The sequence below is a fragment of the Danio rerio genome, chromosome 22 (genome assembly GCF_052040795.2).
Source record: "Danio rerio strain M-AB ecotype USA chromosome 22, GRCz13ab, whole genome shotgun sequence".
Classification (NCBI taxonomy): domain Eukaryota; kingdom Metazoa; phylum Chordata; class Actinopteri; order Cypriniformes; family Danionidae; genus Danio; species Danio rerio.
In genome coordinates, this window is record NC_141042.1 from 14,921,721 (window position 1) to 14,937,265 (window position 15,545).

Consider the following 15,545-nt stretch of genomic DNA (forward strand, 5'->3'; position numbering starts at 1 on the left):
ATAATAGTCCATCCACAAAAAAATAAATAAAATGACTAAATATTATGTATTAAAAAAACCAAAAGCTAAATATTTATATAAAATATACATATATAGTTCGGTTACGATTATGCCATCAATTCAGTTCAATTCGACATCTCATTGCATCACGATTCATTGAAGATGCTTTCCATAAACAATTTTATATTTTACCTTACAACACAAGAATTTCTGTCTTATAATGTGTACATTTATTTATATATTATTTGTAATACAATTTTGTCCCGGCAGCGGCGATCACAGCTGATCCATGATAGACATGGTGGAGAAAACTCGCTCTGCAGAAACATGCTCGTGTCTGTCTCTAGAAGTAATGCTGTAAAAGCAGAGTGAGAGGAAAAGTCACGCCAGTAGGTCAAAGAGCCACAGTGAGAGAAAGAGAAATGGAGTTTACTTTCATTTTCTCAATCGCAGTGAAATAACTTCAGTGTCAGACAGTGAAAGACTGTCTAGCAAACATGCACGCAGTGAATTGTGCAGTTTCTACATTTTTAAGCAATTAAAGTGTTTTAATTACTCGCAGTCAGCTTTCTTTATAGTAAACTACAACGACATATGAGATAAATGAGGTCAGTACGTAATAACCGGTTATGATCTACTACTGAAACGATACCGATTTGTCCGATTCAACGATTTGTTTTATAAAATAATGTCAATAGTATGTAAATAAATTAGAAATTATTTATTAAATAAATTAAATACAATGATTTTATTCTGTCATATCTAATATGTAAATAATTAAATATTTCTGAAACTTTTTCATCTTAACATTTTCCCCTAAACAAAACATTACATTTTTTAATGTGTATATACATTTTAAAACATTTACTCCATGCACAACTATAATTGAATTTTTATATATTATATATTTATATATATAAGATTTTATATATTTATAATTGAACATTTATGTTTTATTTTTTGTAGTCATATTGCATTATGCATACTGTGATTTACACAAATTTACTCCTCATACAATATTTTAACAATTATTTTCCTTCTTTTATCAGTAATTTATTAAATATCCTTTTTTTCAACATAGATATTTCAGATGTTCCTTAATCCATAAATATTGATCAGTGAACATTTCTATTTCTTCTGTATTTAACCCAAAACACATTCACCATTATATGATTCACACGACTTCATTAAAAACTTATAATATCACATAAACACATTTGAAAAATCATAGACTGACATAAGGACAAAAAGAAAAACCTCACAGTCAAGACGACTTCTTCAAGACGACTTTCCAGGCTAATCATGCAAATGACAGGGTGCTAGGCTAGTGTTAGTCAACAGAATCTGACAGAGCTTTACTGTACATCGACTGGCTTGATTTCCATCTGCCAGCTGCTCACAATGACAGTTTTTAACAGAAAAAACGCCAACAGAAACAATCCGGCCTGGTTTTCAGACGCTAGCAAACTCCAACTGATCTCCTTCCAGCTTCTGCTTGCTGCCAAAATGCTAAAAGAGAGCACTGATTTACGCAACTGCTTCATCATGACGTGTTTTCTGTAAAAGTTATGCTTACAGGAACATTGGCTGTCTCCAAAAACAGACGATGACTAAAAAAATGACACTCAGAAGTTCAAGAATGTGCATTAACGGTAACTATTACAGATTGTCTAATTATATGTCCAAAATCACTAATATTGCCTAACATTTTTAGTTTGGGTGAACCAGAGAATGAAAATTCTGTCATTATTTTATTTTTTGTCATTATCTTCATGATTTTGTAAATGTTATTTTGTGTCGAAGGCAATAGTCGGTTAGCTGGATGTTCATGCTGTTCTGTTGAATATAACAGTGTGTATATACAACCAGCTTTAAAAAGACTTAACCGTATGTTTATAGCCAGCAGCTAGCTCTCTAGCCGGCAGCTAGCTCTCTGCAACTATCACATGGTCGCCCACTGAAGCTAAGCAGGGCTGCGCCCGGTTAGTACCTGGATGGGAGACCACATGGTAAAGCTAGGTTGCTGCCGGAAGTGGTGTTAGTGAGGCCAGCAGGGGGCGCCCAACCTGTGGTCTGTGTGGGTCCTAATGCCCCAGTATAGTGACGGGGATGCTATACAGCTCAGTGAGCGCCGTCTTTCGGATGAGACGTTAAACCGAGATCCCGACTCTCTGTGGTCGTTAAAAATCCCAGGATGTCCTTCGAAAAGAGTATCCTGGCCTAATCTGCCCACTGGCCTTTGTCCATCATGGCCTTCTAACCATCCCCATATTCAATTGGCTGCATCACTGTCTCCAACTCAGCTGGTGTGTGGTGTGCGGTCTGGCGCAAAATGGCTGCCGTCGCATCATCCAGGTGGATGCTGCACACTGGTGGTGGATGAGGAGATTCCCCCCATTGTGTAAAGCGCTTTGAGTGCCCAGAAAAGTGCTATATAAAGGAATTATTATTATTATTAGGTAAATGTTTATACCGCATTTTTAACTTGTTTATTGTTTTAAGTTTAATATTTTTTTCTCATATGAAAATAATAATTTTATTTATTTTTCAATATAACCAATCATTATTATTATTATTATTATTATTATTATTATTATTATTATTATTATTATTATTATTATTATAAGAGGTGCAACAAATCACAACCCACAGTTTGGAACGCACGTGATCCATGGATTAACAACTTTTTTTGAATTTGTAGGTTAATCCAACATTTATACAGAGAGATCGCTTCCCGTGTAATTCAAATCACATGTATGAAAGCAATTTGGCTTCCCTGAAAAATATAATGTTAACGGAAAAGTTCTGGTGCGATCTACCTAAATGCTTTCTTAGGCTATTGTTTAAAGATGTTTTCTGTGTTTTCTGTTTGTTTAGCCTGCATTAATGCGTTCAGTTTAAGCTGCACAATTAAACGATAAAAGATCGCAATCTCATTTTAAACCCGCACAAGATGAACGATTAATGACAATAATGAGTTGCACATATTTATTAATCCTGCTAAGCGCTGCATTAAAATCTGCGTTTGATCGAGAGAGATTCAGTTTTTACACTTTTTTTCAGTTCTTTACAAACAATTAAATAACACAGAAGTACTGGGATAACAGTTTATAGCTCAGATATAAACACTGATGTTTATGATAAAGATTAAAATCCCCGTTTAATGGAACTTGATGCTGGCGAATGTTGTAGCAATTACATTGTGTAACCAATGGGTGGCGACAAACAACCATCAAATTTTTTTTGCTGATCCGAAAATGGTTTGATCCATGACCCAATATCTGTAGTGTGATCCGAACCGTGAGATTTGTGATCTATTATACCTCTAGTTTATTATTATTATTATTATTACTATTTTAGCACTGTTTCAGTAAAAATGCTTAAAATGCATATACATATCAAACTGAATAATTATTTATTTCTTTTTAAAAGAAACAAATTGCAAAATGTAACATTATTTTAATGTTCAAACAACTTTTATCATAATAAATTAGAATTTAAATTAAAACAAATGGTGTCCTAAATAAATAAATGAATAAATACTTGATTGAATGTAGGATTAAATATAAATATGAAATATATTTTGTAACTGTGTAACTGTGAGTCTCAATATATATATTTTTCAAGCTTTAGATACTGAAATCTACAGTATTTCAAGGTCAAGGACTTTTCCAACCTTTCAGCAGAATGTGCATGGAGATCTAAAGTATTGAGTTATATTTTAAACTCCTTGATTTTCTTACAGTGAAAAATATGAGTACATGCGAGTAAATAAAACATGTTTGTGTACGGCTCCTTTGGAGCAGAATTCAAAATGGTGTTTCTGGCCTCTTTTACATTTGAAATTAACACATTGGGGTGACACGGTGGTGCAGTAGGTAGTGCTGTCACCTCACAGCAAGAAGGTCGCTAGTTCGAGCCTCGGCTGTGCAGATTAATAAAGGAACTAAGCCAAAAAAGAAAATGAATGAATGAATTAACCCATTTATAGACGGTGAATAAACAAAAAAACAGTGCCAACCTAGTGGAGATCCAGTGCAGGTTCCTCCATTAAGACAGAAGTCTTTACAGTGGCTGATTTCACAGCGTTCACCAGAGTAATTTGGCCAACAAAAACAGCGGGATTCCCCTCGTTCATTAGTGATACACCGACCTCCATTCTCACAGGCAGGATGACACAGATCTCCTAAAACACAAGTAAAACCTGTTCAATTCCATCATATTCTACAAATGAAATTACAACTTTAAGGATGAAGCATTAATATGTAAAGACAAATCCTGCTGTCAGCGCAGAGAATTTGTTTGCTTCGTCAAAGTGGTTAACAGGTGAATTTGTGGTGAAAACTACATTACCCATGATGCTCCACCAATCAGAGAGTTGAGGGAAGAAAATAAGCTAATATTGTTTTTTGTCCTATCTGTTTAACAATTAGTGATTTATACATTTCATTTTAATTAACAAAATAAATAAATGAAACAATGAAACAATAAATGAAAGATTCTTCTTCTTTTTTTTGTTGAAAATGCACAAGAAAACAACAGTGATAATAATAATAAAAAAAGATCAGGATGTATTTTTTTATGTGCCTTGTTGTAAATTGGATAGTTAGTACTACAGTACTAAAGCTATTGCCTTAAAGTAAAAAGTAAAGCTATTATTTAGAATTAAAAAAAAAAAAAAACACCCTTTTTGTAAATAAAGACTTTTTTTTTTCCTTTTTGAAAACATGTATTTTATATTTCTCTAAATTAAGGATATTAACAATACAAAACTTTGGAAACTAATAAATGAAATACAGTAATGAAAAAACACATTATTAAATAATTGTGAAAATAAATAAATAAATAATTCTAAAACGTTTAATAATTTATTAACCTGCCCATTTAAATAATAATAATTATTATTATTTTTTTTTTCAAATCACAAACATTGTAAAAATGTATTATTCTGGCAAATTCGTAAAATAAAAGCTCCAAATGACAATACAATTTATTTAAAAATGAGAAGAAATGTAGTCAGACTTACAATAAATATACAATAAATATTTTACTCAAACATAACAAATTCAGAGAAACTGAAAATTGACAAATGATTTATACATTTTTAATTTCTATGGAAATTCTTTCCATAATAGTAGACTATGTAAGAGTGAATTTACATCCTATTTTACCTCATACAGCTGAAGTCAGAATTATTAGCCCCCTTTGAATTTGTTTTATCATTTTTAAAATATTTCTCAAATGATGTTAAACAAAAGCAGTTTTCATTTTTTTAAATCATTTTCAGGTCAAAATTATTAGCCCCTTTGAGCTTTTTTTTTTTCTCTCGATAGTCTACAGAACAAGCCATCTTTATACAATAACTTGCTTAATTAGTTAACCTAATTAACCGAGTTAAGCCTTTAAATTTCACATTAAGCTGTATAAAAGTGTCTTGAAAAAATTTAGTAAAATATTATGTACTGTCATCATGACAAAGATAAAAGAAATCAGTTATTAGATACAAGTTATTAAAACAATTATGTTTAAAAATGTGCTAAAAAATCTCTCTGTTAAACAGAAATTGGGGACAAAATGAATAGGGGGGCTGATAAATCAGGGGGGCTAATATTTCTGACTTCAACTGCATATTGTGTAATAATGCACATATTTAATAATAAACCACAGCTTATTAATTATTGGTTTATTTTTTACGATTATTACTTCTAGATGAAACAACACAATCAAATAACAACACCGTTAGCAAACATCGCTAATTGAATAACTCATCCTTATCTGAGTACATAAACACTAGCATCGCGATGGCTGTCTCTTCTAGCGTGCTGCTTTTAGGTGGGCAAAAGGCCAGGAATAGTAAAAGCCTTCAGTCAGAATCGCTCAAGTGAAACGTTTGAGGTTGACACGCGAGCGCTCTGGGCTCCCCGGGTCACGCCGGAGATCTGGTTGTCATGTAAAAGCGCGTCTGACAGATGTACCTGAGATGTTGGTGTCTGTGCAGGTCCTGTTGAGCAGAATCTTCCCCTCAGGACACACACATCGAGCCCCGCTGGGATTCAGAAGACACAGGAACGTACAACTCATCTGCGCGCACGGGTTCGACACTGACAAACACAAACAGAGAAAAACAACATCAGGATTATTACACATGCTGGTTTTGTTATTGAAATATAGTCAAACTGTGTCATAATTCAACTCATATGTGTTTAATGTAGTTAGATGAAGTTTTAGATTTAGATTTAATGAAGTTTTCAATGCTTTCAATATATAGATTTAAATACCTTTTGCTCTTTTTAATAGTTCCTTTGCACAATGGAACCCAAGACTATTGATGAGTTAAACGGTCAGCATATTCTTAAATCCTTGAATTTTTTAAATATTTTGAATAAAATAAAAAAAATAAAAAACGTATGAACATTTATGAATGTATTATATTGTATTATATCATTTTTGTGTCAAATTACCAAAGAGAATTACCGCTTATGCAATGTGCTTGTAATGCAGCGCCTATGGCGCTGAGAGAAAATTTGAAGTTTTTCTCTCTTCTGGCTGTCGTCATCAGTCTCACACAATTTTTTTTCCTTTTTCTGAAAGTCTTTATAACACAATCGTGGCATTTTTCTTTTATTAATTCAGCAAATAGGATTGTAAAAAAATTATTTGTTGTAATCTCTGATTCACTGCGCTCTACATTTACCAAACTATGACGACTTCCCCTACAGAAAAACCCAGAAATGTGAAAAGGGTCTATGATAAAATTTTTAGTTTAGTAGTATATATATATATATATATATATATATATATATATATATATATATATATATATATATATATATATATATATATATATATATATATATATATATATATATATATATATATATATATATATATATTATATTATATACATATATGTATATATGTGTGTATGTATGTATGTATATATATATATATATATATGTATATATATAGTATTTTTAATTTAGTATTTTTTATAAAACAAAGCAAAATTTAAATAAATCTTTAAAAATATTAAAACATTTTTATTAATTTCCTAAGGTGTTTTCTTACATTCTTAAAACCAAGCAAAGCAAAGCAAACAAAATGTAAATAAATTAGTTTAAAAAAATTGCGAATCCTTAGTGTAGCGAAATATATAGTTAAATTGTTACAAAACAGCAAAAATAAACAAAAATATTTCAGAGGTAAATATTATGTTAAATAATAACATATTAAATAATAAGTATTTTGTTGTACAAAACAAACAAAGAATTGTGTAACTGAAAACAAATCCATTTCATAACAATACATTTAGTTGAATTGTTAAAAAAAAGAAAACACTGAACAAAACAAAAAGCTCTTTTTTTAATGTAGAAAAACAATATTAAGTTGATAAAACTAGCAAAATCAAATAAACGGATGCTCATTATTGTGTAAATGGAAAAATCCTCATAATCAACAAGTGTGATCAACTTTGTATTCAGAAACTGGCCAATCTTCAAATATTTAATATATATATATATATATATATATATATATATATATATATATATATATATATATATATATATATATATATATATATATATATATATATATATATATATATAATATATATATATATATAGTCATATAGTCTTAAGGGTACAGTACCAAAACAGGTAGTGAAACATCAAGCATAAAAGATGCTGAAAAACATGCATTAAACACTAACTCACTCTCTCTCACACACACACACACACACACACACACACACACACACACACACACACACACACACACACACACACACACACACACACACACACACACACACACACACACACACACACACACACACACACACACACACACACACACACAAAAACAACTCCAACTAATATTACACATGGAGCTCAGAGAAAAACACCGCCAGTGTTGTAATACATATTCACCTGAAATATGACATTATCTTTAGCATATACTATAACAATAACTTTATCTCTACAACCTTTTAGATGTAATGTGTGAATATGTCTTTTTATGTTTAGTCTTTTGCAGGATATACTATGCATCATCTTCAATTAGGCATTAGAGCGTAAAAACAGATGACAAGTAACACTGCTAAAAGCCTCCGGAAAGCTGTAGAGAGATCAGCAGAGGATAAAAAGTGGAAAAAACGAATAGAAGACGAGGAATAAAAACACACATAAGACGACCAGAGGATAAATAAGAGCGGCTCACACGGGTCAGAAAAACATCTAATGGAAAAATATTTGCTGCTAAATCAGTTCATTTACATCTTTTTTGGAATTATTAACAGACAAACAATCTAGGATGTACACAGACAACTTTTAAATACTCCTTCTAACCCCCTTGTGTGAGTTGTGACCATTATTTAGAATGGATTGCTTTAAAGTTTTCATGGAAATTGATTAACTTTACCTGTGATTTACAGTACATACTGTTAAAACCAGAAGTTTACATACACTGTATAAAAGGGCACATAACCATTCAAAAAATAAAACAAATTCTGATGTTAAAGTGACTAAACTTTTTAGACAAGTTAGGATTATCAAATTTGTTTCTGTTATGGCTAATAGCAGAATAATGAGAGAGATATTTTTTGAGAAATTGTTATGACTTTTCTTTAATGTCAATTTTACATACAATAAGATTATTATGCCTCTGAAAAAAATCAGATGATGGTGTCAAGGTTTTGGAAGTTTCTGATTGGCTAATTGACAACTTTTGAGTTAATTGGAGACACAACTGTAGAATACATTTGGAGGTCAAAGAGGAAAGCATACAAGCCTTGGAACACCATCCCAACTGTGAAGTATGGGAGCGGCAGCATCATGTTGAGGGGCTGTTTTGCTGCAGGAGGTACTGGTCCATTTCACAGCATAGATGGCATCATGAAGAAAGAACATTATGTAAAAATATTCAAGCAACATTCTAAGACATCAGCCAGGAAATTAAAACTTGGCCACAAATGGGTCTTCCAAACAGACCATGACTCTAAGAATACGGCCAAATAAGTGTGTAGATAATTGTGCTTTAAGGACAACAGAGTGAATGTTTTGGAGTGGCCATCACAAAGCCCTGATCTCAATCCTATGGAAAACTTGTGGGCAGAGTTGAAAAAGCTTGTGCGAGCAAGACAGCCTACAAATCTGACTCAGTTATACCAATTTTGTCAGAATGGGCCAAAATTCCTTTAAACTATTGTGAGCTTGTGGAAGAATATCCAAACATTTGACCAAAGTTATACAGTTTAAAAGAAAAGCTAAAAAAATACCAAGGAATGTAAACTTTTGGCTGTCTAGAAATTAATTAAATAATTCTTAAAAAAAAAAAATATCTCATTATTCTGGGATTTAGCAAATGTAAATCATTTAGGCAATCCTAACAGACCTAAAATAGTAAACGTTTAGTATGATTTATCATCAGACATTAAAAAAAAAAAAGTTCCTTTTTTTTAACGTGTATGTGAACTTCGGGTTTTAACATTATATATTGTTTTTTTTCGCGGTTATGTTTCCCCTTTTCTGCAAATATAGACTAACTTCCTTACTGTTTTATTACGTATGTGACATTCTGATTCTCAAATTTGTGTAAGAACACTTATTTTTTCATTTACACATGTCATTTAGCCTCTACTGTAAAAGATATGGTGTTCCACACAATTCCTTTATGTTGTACAACCACAAATCGATTAAGTAAACTTAATCTTTTTTTACAAATTTAAGTGGATTGGACATAAAAGTTCTCAAAAAAATAAAAATAAAACTGTGTTGATTCAGCTCATCTTAAATAAGTCATTTAAACAATCAGGAAAAAATGTTGAGTGTGTGTTGCAAGGGAAAGATTAGAGATGCTGGATTTACAAACACAGGCTCATTCTGAAAACGTAGTCCTGTGGACGTTTCTGGAGACCACAAATTATGTAGCCGGAGGTACATATGGCTGCATTTCATTTTTTTAAGCAAACGCTACGGAGCAGTGGGACGCTGATCCCTTTCGTGCTTGCCGGCTGATTGCTTACCTCCATGTGGAGGGCTTTTCTGCTGCAACCAGTTTGTCCAGTTAGCTTGTGGTGTACGTCAGCGGACTTGAGATGCAGAAAGGAGCTGACCATGACGACGACCTGGTTCGATTCCGAGGAAGAGCGGTTCCAGAAGTCAGGTAAGACAAAAACAGAATCCAAAAAATAAAAACTGCTTGAGTTTAGGGAAGGAGGAGGAGGGTGATAAGTCAATCATTCAGCCAGTCGGATGGACGGTCCTTCGACAGTGGCCTCTTGTGTGTTTACACGAAAATGGCGCGGACGCGAACGTCGTTCGTGAGAGATGTTCGAGATGCGAAAAAGCGTGCACAGCGTCGATTCACAGAAAAAAAAACAAAAAAACTGCACAAATACATACCTTCCGGGACATATTTTGCAGTCTCCAGAAATGTCCATGGGACTACGTTTTCAGAATGAGCCTAGGCTGGGATTTACAACATGTTAATTTATTATCTACTCCTGAAATACATTAAAGTGTTACAATTTTAAAGATGGTTAGTCAAGGGGAAGGAGAGTAACATTAATTTTGGGTGAAACACATAAGCAAACACACAATATCAACAAGTGAGCGACAAAATACCACAATTAACTAAATGCAATAAAGTGAGTTTATTTACAAAGATAGTAATAATAAGTGCAAAAATATGTATATTCTGTAGAAAGAACAATAAATATTTACAAGAATAACAACAAATGGGACACAAGATGATTGAACAGATAGATGGGAGAGTTGGAGAGATGAGACTCGTACAGTGTCCAAACAATAGAAATAAATAAAACAAAACAATCCACTCTATTGGCCCGACCTCTACCATGACTATCCAAAATTGATGATATGATGAATAATTAATGATTGTTTAACTGCATGAAAGAAGAATAGAGTGAACATACTATTAACCTAAATAGTGTGTATCTGATGTAACACACATTGCCCATTTATGTTTAAAAATGAGTATTACATCCATCTCCAGACATCAGAGTGCATTTTACAATGTTTCACAGGTACTCGTGTATATAATAATGTCTGTTTGAAAACATTGATTTAGCAGCTGATCATGTACCACACTGAACAATCCAATCACACCGGTGTGATTGTATGCATCAACTAACATAATTCAATATTTTCCAGCTAAATTTTTTAGAGCAAGAAGCAAACACTCTGTCACTTATTTACATTCAGTTTTATTCATGTGTGACTTATTTTGGTAAAAGTAAAATTACGTATTATGATTTTTCTTAATGCTTTTTTCTTAAATTGCACAATTTTTCACATAGCTTTCATCAGATTGAGAAATAAACTTATTACTCAAAATTTAAGCAAGGTCAGAATATGATTTCATGACTTGCAACTCAACCTCCATATTTTCTTCCCTTTCTCTGCAAAAATCCAACCAAAGCAAACATTTCATTCATCCGATTAGCTCCGCTGACTGTATAATAAACCATCTGATGGTAATATGTGAACATAATAAGCTCTACTGTCCAAAGACAAGAAGTCAAGTCAGATCTCCATCACATAAACACTTAAATTAAACTCCATCTACTGCCAAAACCCCACACAGTAATAAAGTCCTAAGGAAAGATCGGCATTCACTAGTCAATCTCAAGTTTTTCTAAGCAAGACTTTGAGCACATAAAATATTTTCATTTATTTTCAAGGTGAGATACTACAAGCAAAAACATTTTTATTTAATCTAATGTCAAGAAAAAAAAAAGCAAAATACATGCTTTAATCAAACTTCATCAGTTTGTGAATTTCAGTCAAAATACATATGTTAAGCAGCTTCACATACACCTTATTGCACACCTTTTTTCATATCTGTATTCTAAAGGTTTTACTGAGGGATTTGTTCATTATGATAATATACAACTTTGTATCCTGTAGAAAATAGGATTCTTTTATTTCTCTCTGGCTTTTCGCAGTATTTCCTTGATTATGGGGTAATTAAAAGTCATTCCCAAACCCCATCTATTTGTACCAGAATTTAAAACCTGACTTCATTTTAGTATTGTTATAATTTTTATTTTTATGTATAATGTAATTTATTATTTTATAAAACTAAGGATATATTCATTAAAATAATTTCTTATATTCAAACTTAAACATAACATCTTAAAAACTTGGCACACTGTAAAAAAAAAAAAAAAATCCATAAATTAGTATTTTGGGGTTCATGTTTTTATTTTTCCCCATTTATTTATGCTTTTGATACCTTGATCTTTCTTCTGACAACTTAAACCTTATAAAGTTGGAAAAAAGCCTTGTAATAAACTGCCAGAACATTTTTTTCAGTTATTTTACAGATTTACTTCTCTATATATTGTTTCTTATACAATATACAGTATTATTTCATTTACTAAAATGTTAATAAAAGTCACTGTTGAATTGAATTTTCAGCATCAAAAGTCGACGAAGCAGAAATCAAGATCTCATAATGCAATTCACAGAGGTAAATAAACAGAAAATTCAAAATATAGAAACTATTAATTAACAGTCAACTAATGTAATCAATCACCTTGGAAAAAATGATGATAGTTACTATTTTTTACTCTATGTACCTGAAGTGTCTTACCTAATGTAGAAAATGGTGAATGAAGGATGACAAAAGCCTCCTCTGTTGCTTTTTTTTTTTTTGTGAGACTCACCTTCCTGCTGTTTGTATCGATGGAAAACCAGGACACTGGATGATCTCTCCACTCCTAGACTGAGCCTCTCGGCAGGCAGCTTCCCGTATTTATGAACCCTGAAGATGTCGTGTTTCATGCTCACCCCGTAGATGTAGTCCTCAAACAGGTCGATACGGAAGGGCTGAGAGATGCCTGAAAGAAAGCAAACCAGACCCAGACTAAACTGTTTCCGTCGTTCATTTGCAATTAATATGATCCATGTGCGAGTCTGAGGGCAAATGGAGATTCAATAATGTAAAACAAAAGAGGAGAAATGTCAGCGAGAAGAAAAATGCAATACATGCCCAGAATATTTCAGTTTGTTTACCTCTATCTGAAATATTCTGTTGTGAAATCTAGTGAGTGCCCTATGTAGACAGCATTTTTAGTCATGCTTACAACCCTGCAAAATTAGATAATCTTAATGGATACATTTAAACCAGGATGACAGACAAGTTGATCAAAAGGACAAATTATTCATAAAATAGGTTAAAACACAATAATATCATTACAATTATAACTTCATATTTGCGAATTAGCAATCCCAGAAATCAACAATCTTGATGAAAAAAAGCTCATCCAAGATAGCAAGTGAGTTGAACAAACTAACGACTCTAAAGACATTTCATAAAATGAATAATAAAATAGGCTAAAACACAATAATAACACCAGATTACAACTTTAATTGCCTATGCATGGTGTTTAAAACAAAGTTGTGTCACTTTATTAGCATAGCGATATGCTAACATCAAACAAAAGAGAATTAAACACAAAACAAACAACAACAAAATGCAGAAATAAACAATGTCAACACAGAATCAAACAAAATATTAAAACAATTGCAATAAATAAAAATGTCTTAAGAATTATAACTTTTAAATCCATTTGTATTAAACTATAATCATTTTATACTTAGTGATGCACTCATTAGCAAGTTCTTTTCCTTTTTAAGTAAACTTAGCAACATGCTAACATCTTAACAAACATCCCAGCAAGATATCAACATCAAATCCCTTGCAGAATTAAATAAAGACTGCAAAACATGTATTTAGATTAGCTTAGCAACATGCTAACATCAAACTATTATTCAGACTGAAAAAATAGGCAAAACATTTCTAAAGCAAACTAAAACTGACAAATAAACTATGTGAAACTAAACAAACAATACGCAAAACACACAGACTCAGTTTAAATTTCATAACATGTTAACATTCAACTCGTGTTGAATTAAATAAAATGAACTACTTTAAAAAAAAACTATTCATTTAAAATTTTCAATGACTAGCTTAGCAACATGCTAACACCAAATTCTACTAAAATCAAATCTGCGTTGACTTGCTACCCTATAAGAAAATTCCTGCTGAGTAAGCATGGGAAGTAGATGTCGATGCACATTTTTAATGTTTACCAAGCAAAATAATCCCAGAAAGCACTGCAATGATTATGTAGCTCATTCAATGTAAAAGTTGAGTTGAATGAAATTTAATATTATTAGTAATGAAAAAGGTTAAAATACAATATTAACACCAAATTGCATCTTTATATTTGTTTGTGCCATGTTTAGTGTCCTTGCATCACTTTATTAGCATAGCAATATGCTAACATCAAATTTAAATAAGTTAATAAAAACAAAACAAACAGATAAACCAAAAAACACAAAAGCAAACAAAACACAGAACCAAACAAAAAAAAATAAATAAATAAATATAAACATGTTAATTTCCTTTTTTTGTTAAACTATAATCAGTTTACCCTTTGAAACACTCTTTAGCAATGTATTTTACTTTATATGTAAGCTTAGCAATATGTTAACATCTTAGTAAGATGCTAACATCAAACCTATGCTGATTTAAACAAATAAGGACTACTTTGAAAAACTTTCATTTTAAAATATTCCTAGATTAGCTAAGCAACATGCTAATGCCATCTGAGTTACCATAAAACAAGCTATCTTCAGTATGTACTGTTTGCAGTAGGTTTCTCAGGATGTTTAAATTCAAATCATTTGCTTTCTCAAGAAAAGCATTTTTCCATCACAGTCTAAATGTAAATCTGGTGAGTTTCTCTAAAGCTGAAAGTCGTGCGGTAAAAGAAGCGTCTCAGATCTTCAGCTTAGCATCTGCAGCTCTTCAAATGTTGAGATGGAGTGTTTCCCAGAGCTGAAGATGATTGTGTTTACAGAGATGGATTTTGAACATTGTGCAATTTTGTAAAACTCACCGTGTCGACTGCTGATGGCCACCAGTGAATCAGAGCCATCGAAGCGCACGCTCCCGATCTGAGAGAGTTCAGAGTCTGCCCAGTACAGACGCTGGTTGTAATAATCAATCGCGAGTCCTAAAAACACACAAAACAACATACTATTCATTTTTACACTACTTTAAACTTATTAAAGCTTTGCTTTAAGTATTATTTATGTTATTTTAGTATTTTTATAGTAATAAGTAAAAAGTAAAATAGAACAAAATAAAATTGTATTAAAAAATCTAATTCAAATGCTAAAGCTAAAATAAATTCTACATATATAAAATTTGTATTTAATTTAGTTAACCAAACACACACATGTATATATAATACAAAATGTAAACATAAAAAATAAAAATATATTTAAAAATAGAAATAAAGAAAATAAATTAATTAGATAATATACATACATATATATATATATATATATATATATATATATATATATATATATATATATATATATATATATATATATACATATATAACTACAAATATACTACAAATATATAACTACAATATTTAAAACTTTATGTAAATATGCAAAACAAATGAAGCAAGAAATAAAATAAATGAAAACATAAAAAAT

At 31.4% G+C, this 15,545-nt stretch overlaps 2 protein-coding genes across 4 annotated transcripts in view; one reads left to right on the top strand and one right to left on the bottom strand.

The window, feature by feature from the left end:
* Positions 1-15,545, top strand: part of LOC147831535 (uncharacterized) — a 600,059-nt gene that overhangs the window by 25,702 nt on the left and 558,812 nt on the right. The window lies entirely within an intron of this gene.
* Positions 1-15,545, bottom strand: part of lrp1ba (low density lipoprotein receptor-related protein 1Ba) — a 458,912-nt gene that overhangs the window by 18,788 nt on the left and 424,579 nt on the right. For all 3 annotated transcript variants that reach the window (XM_087304094.1, XM_087304093.1, XM_087304095.1), the window contains 4 exons: positions 14,933-15,049; positions 12,692-12,865; positions 5,976-6,101; positions 4,022-4,186 (listed from right to left, as the gene is read on the bottom strand). In XM_087304094.1, the coding sequence (XP_087160220.1) occupies positions 4,022-4,186; positions 5,976-6,101; positions 12,692-12,865; positions 14,933-15,049 (582 nt within the window). The remainder of the gene's footprint in view (positions 1-4,021; positions 4,187-5,975; positions 6,102-12,691; positions 12,866-14,932; positions 15,050-15,545) is intronic.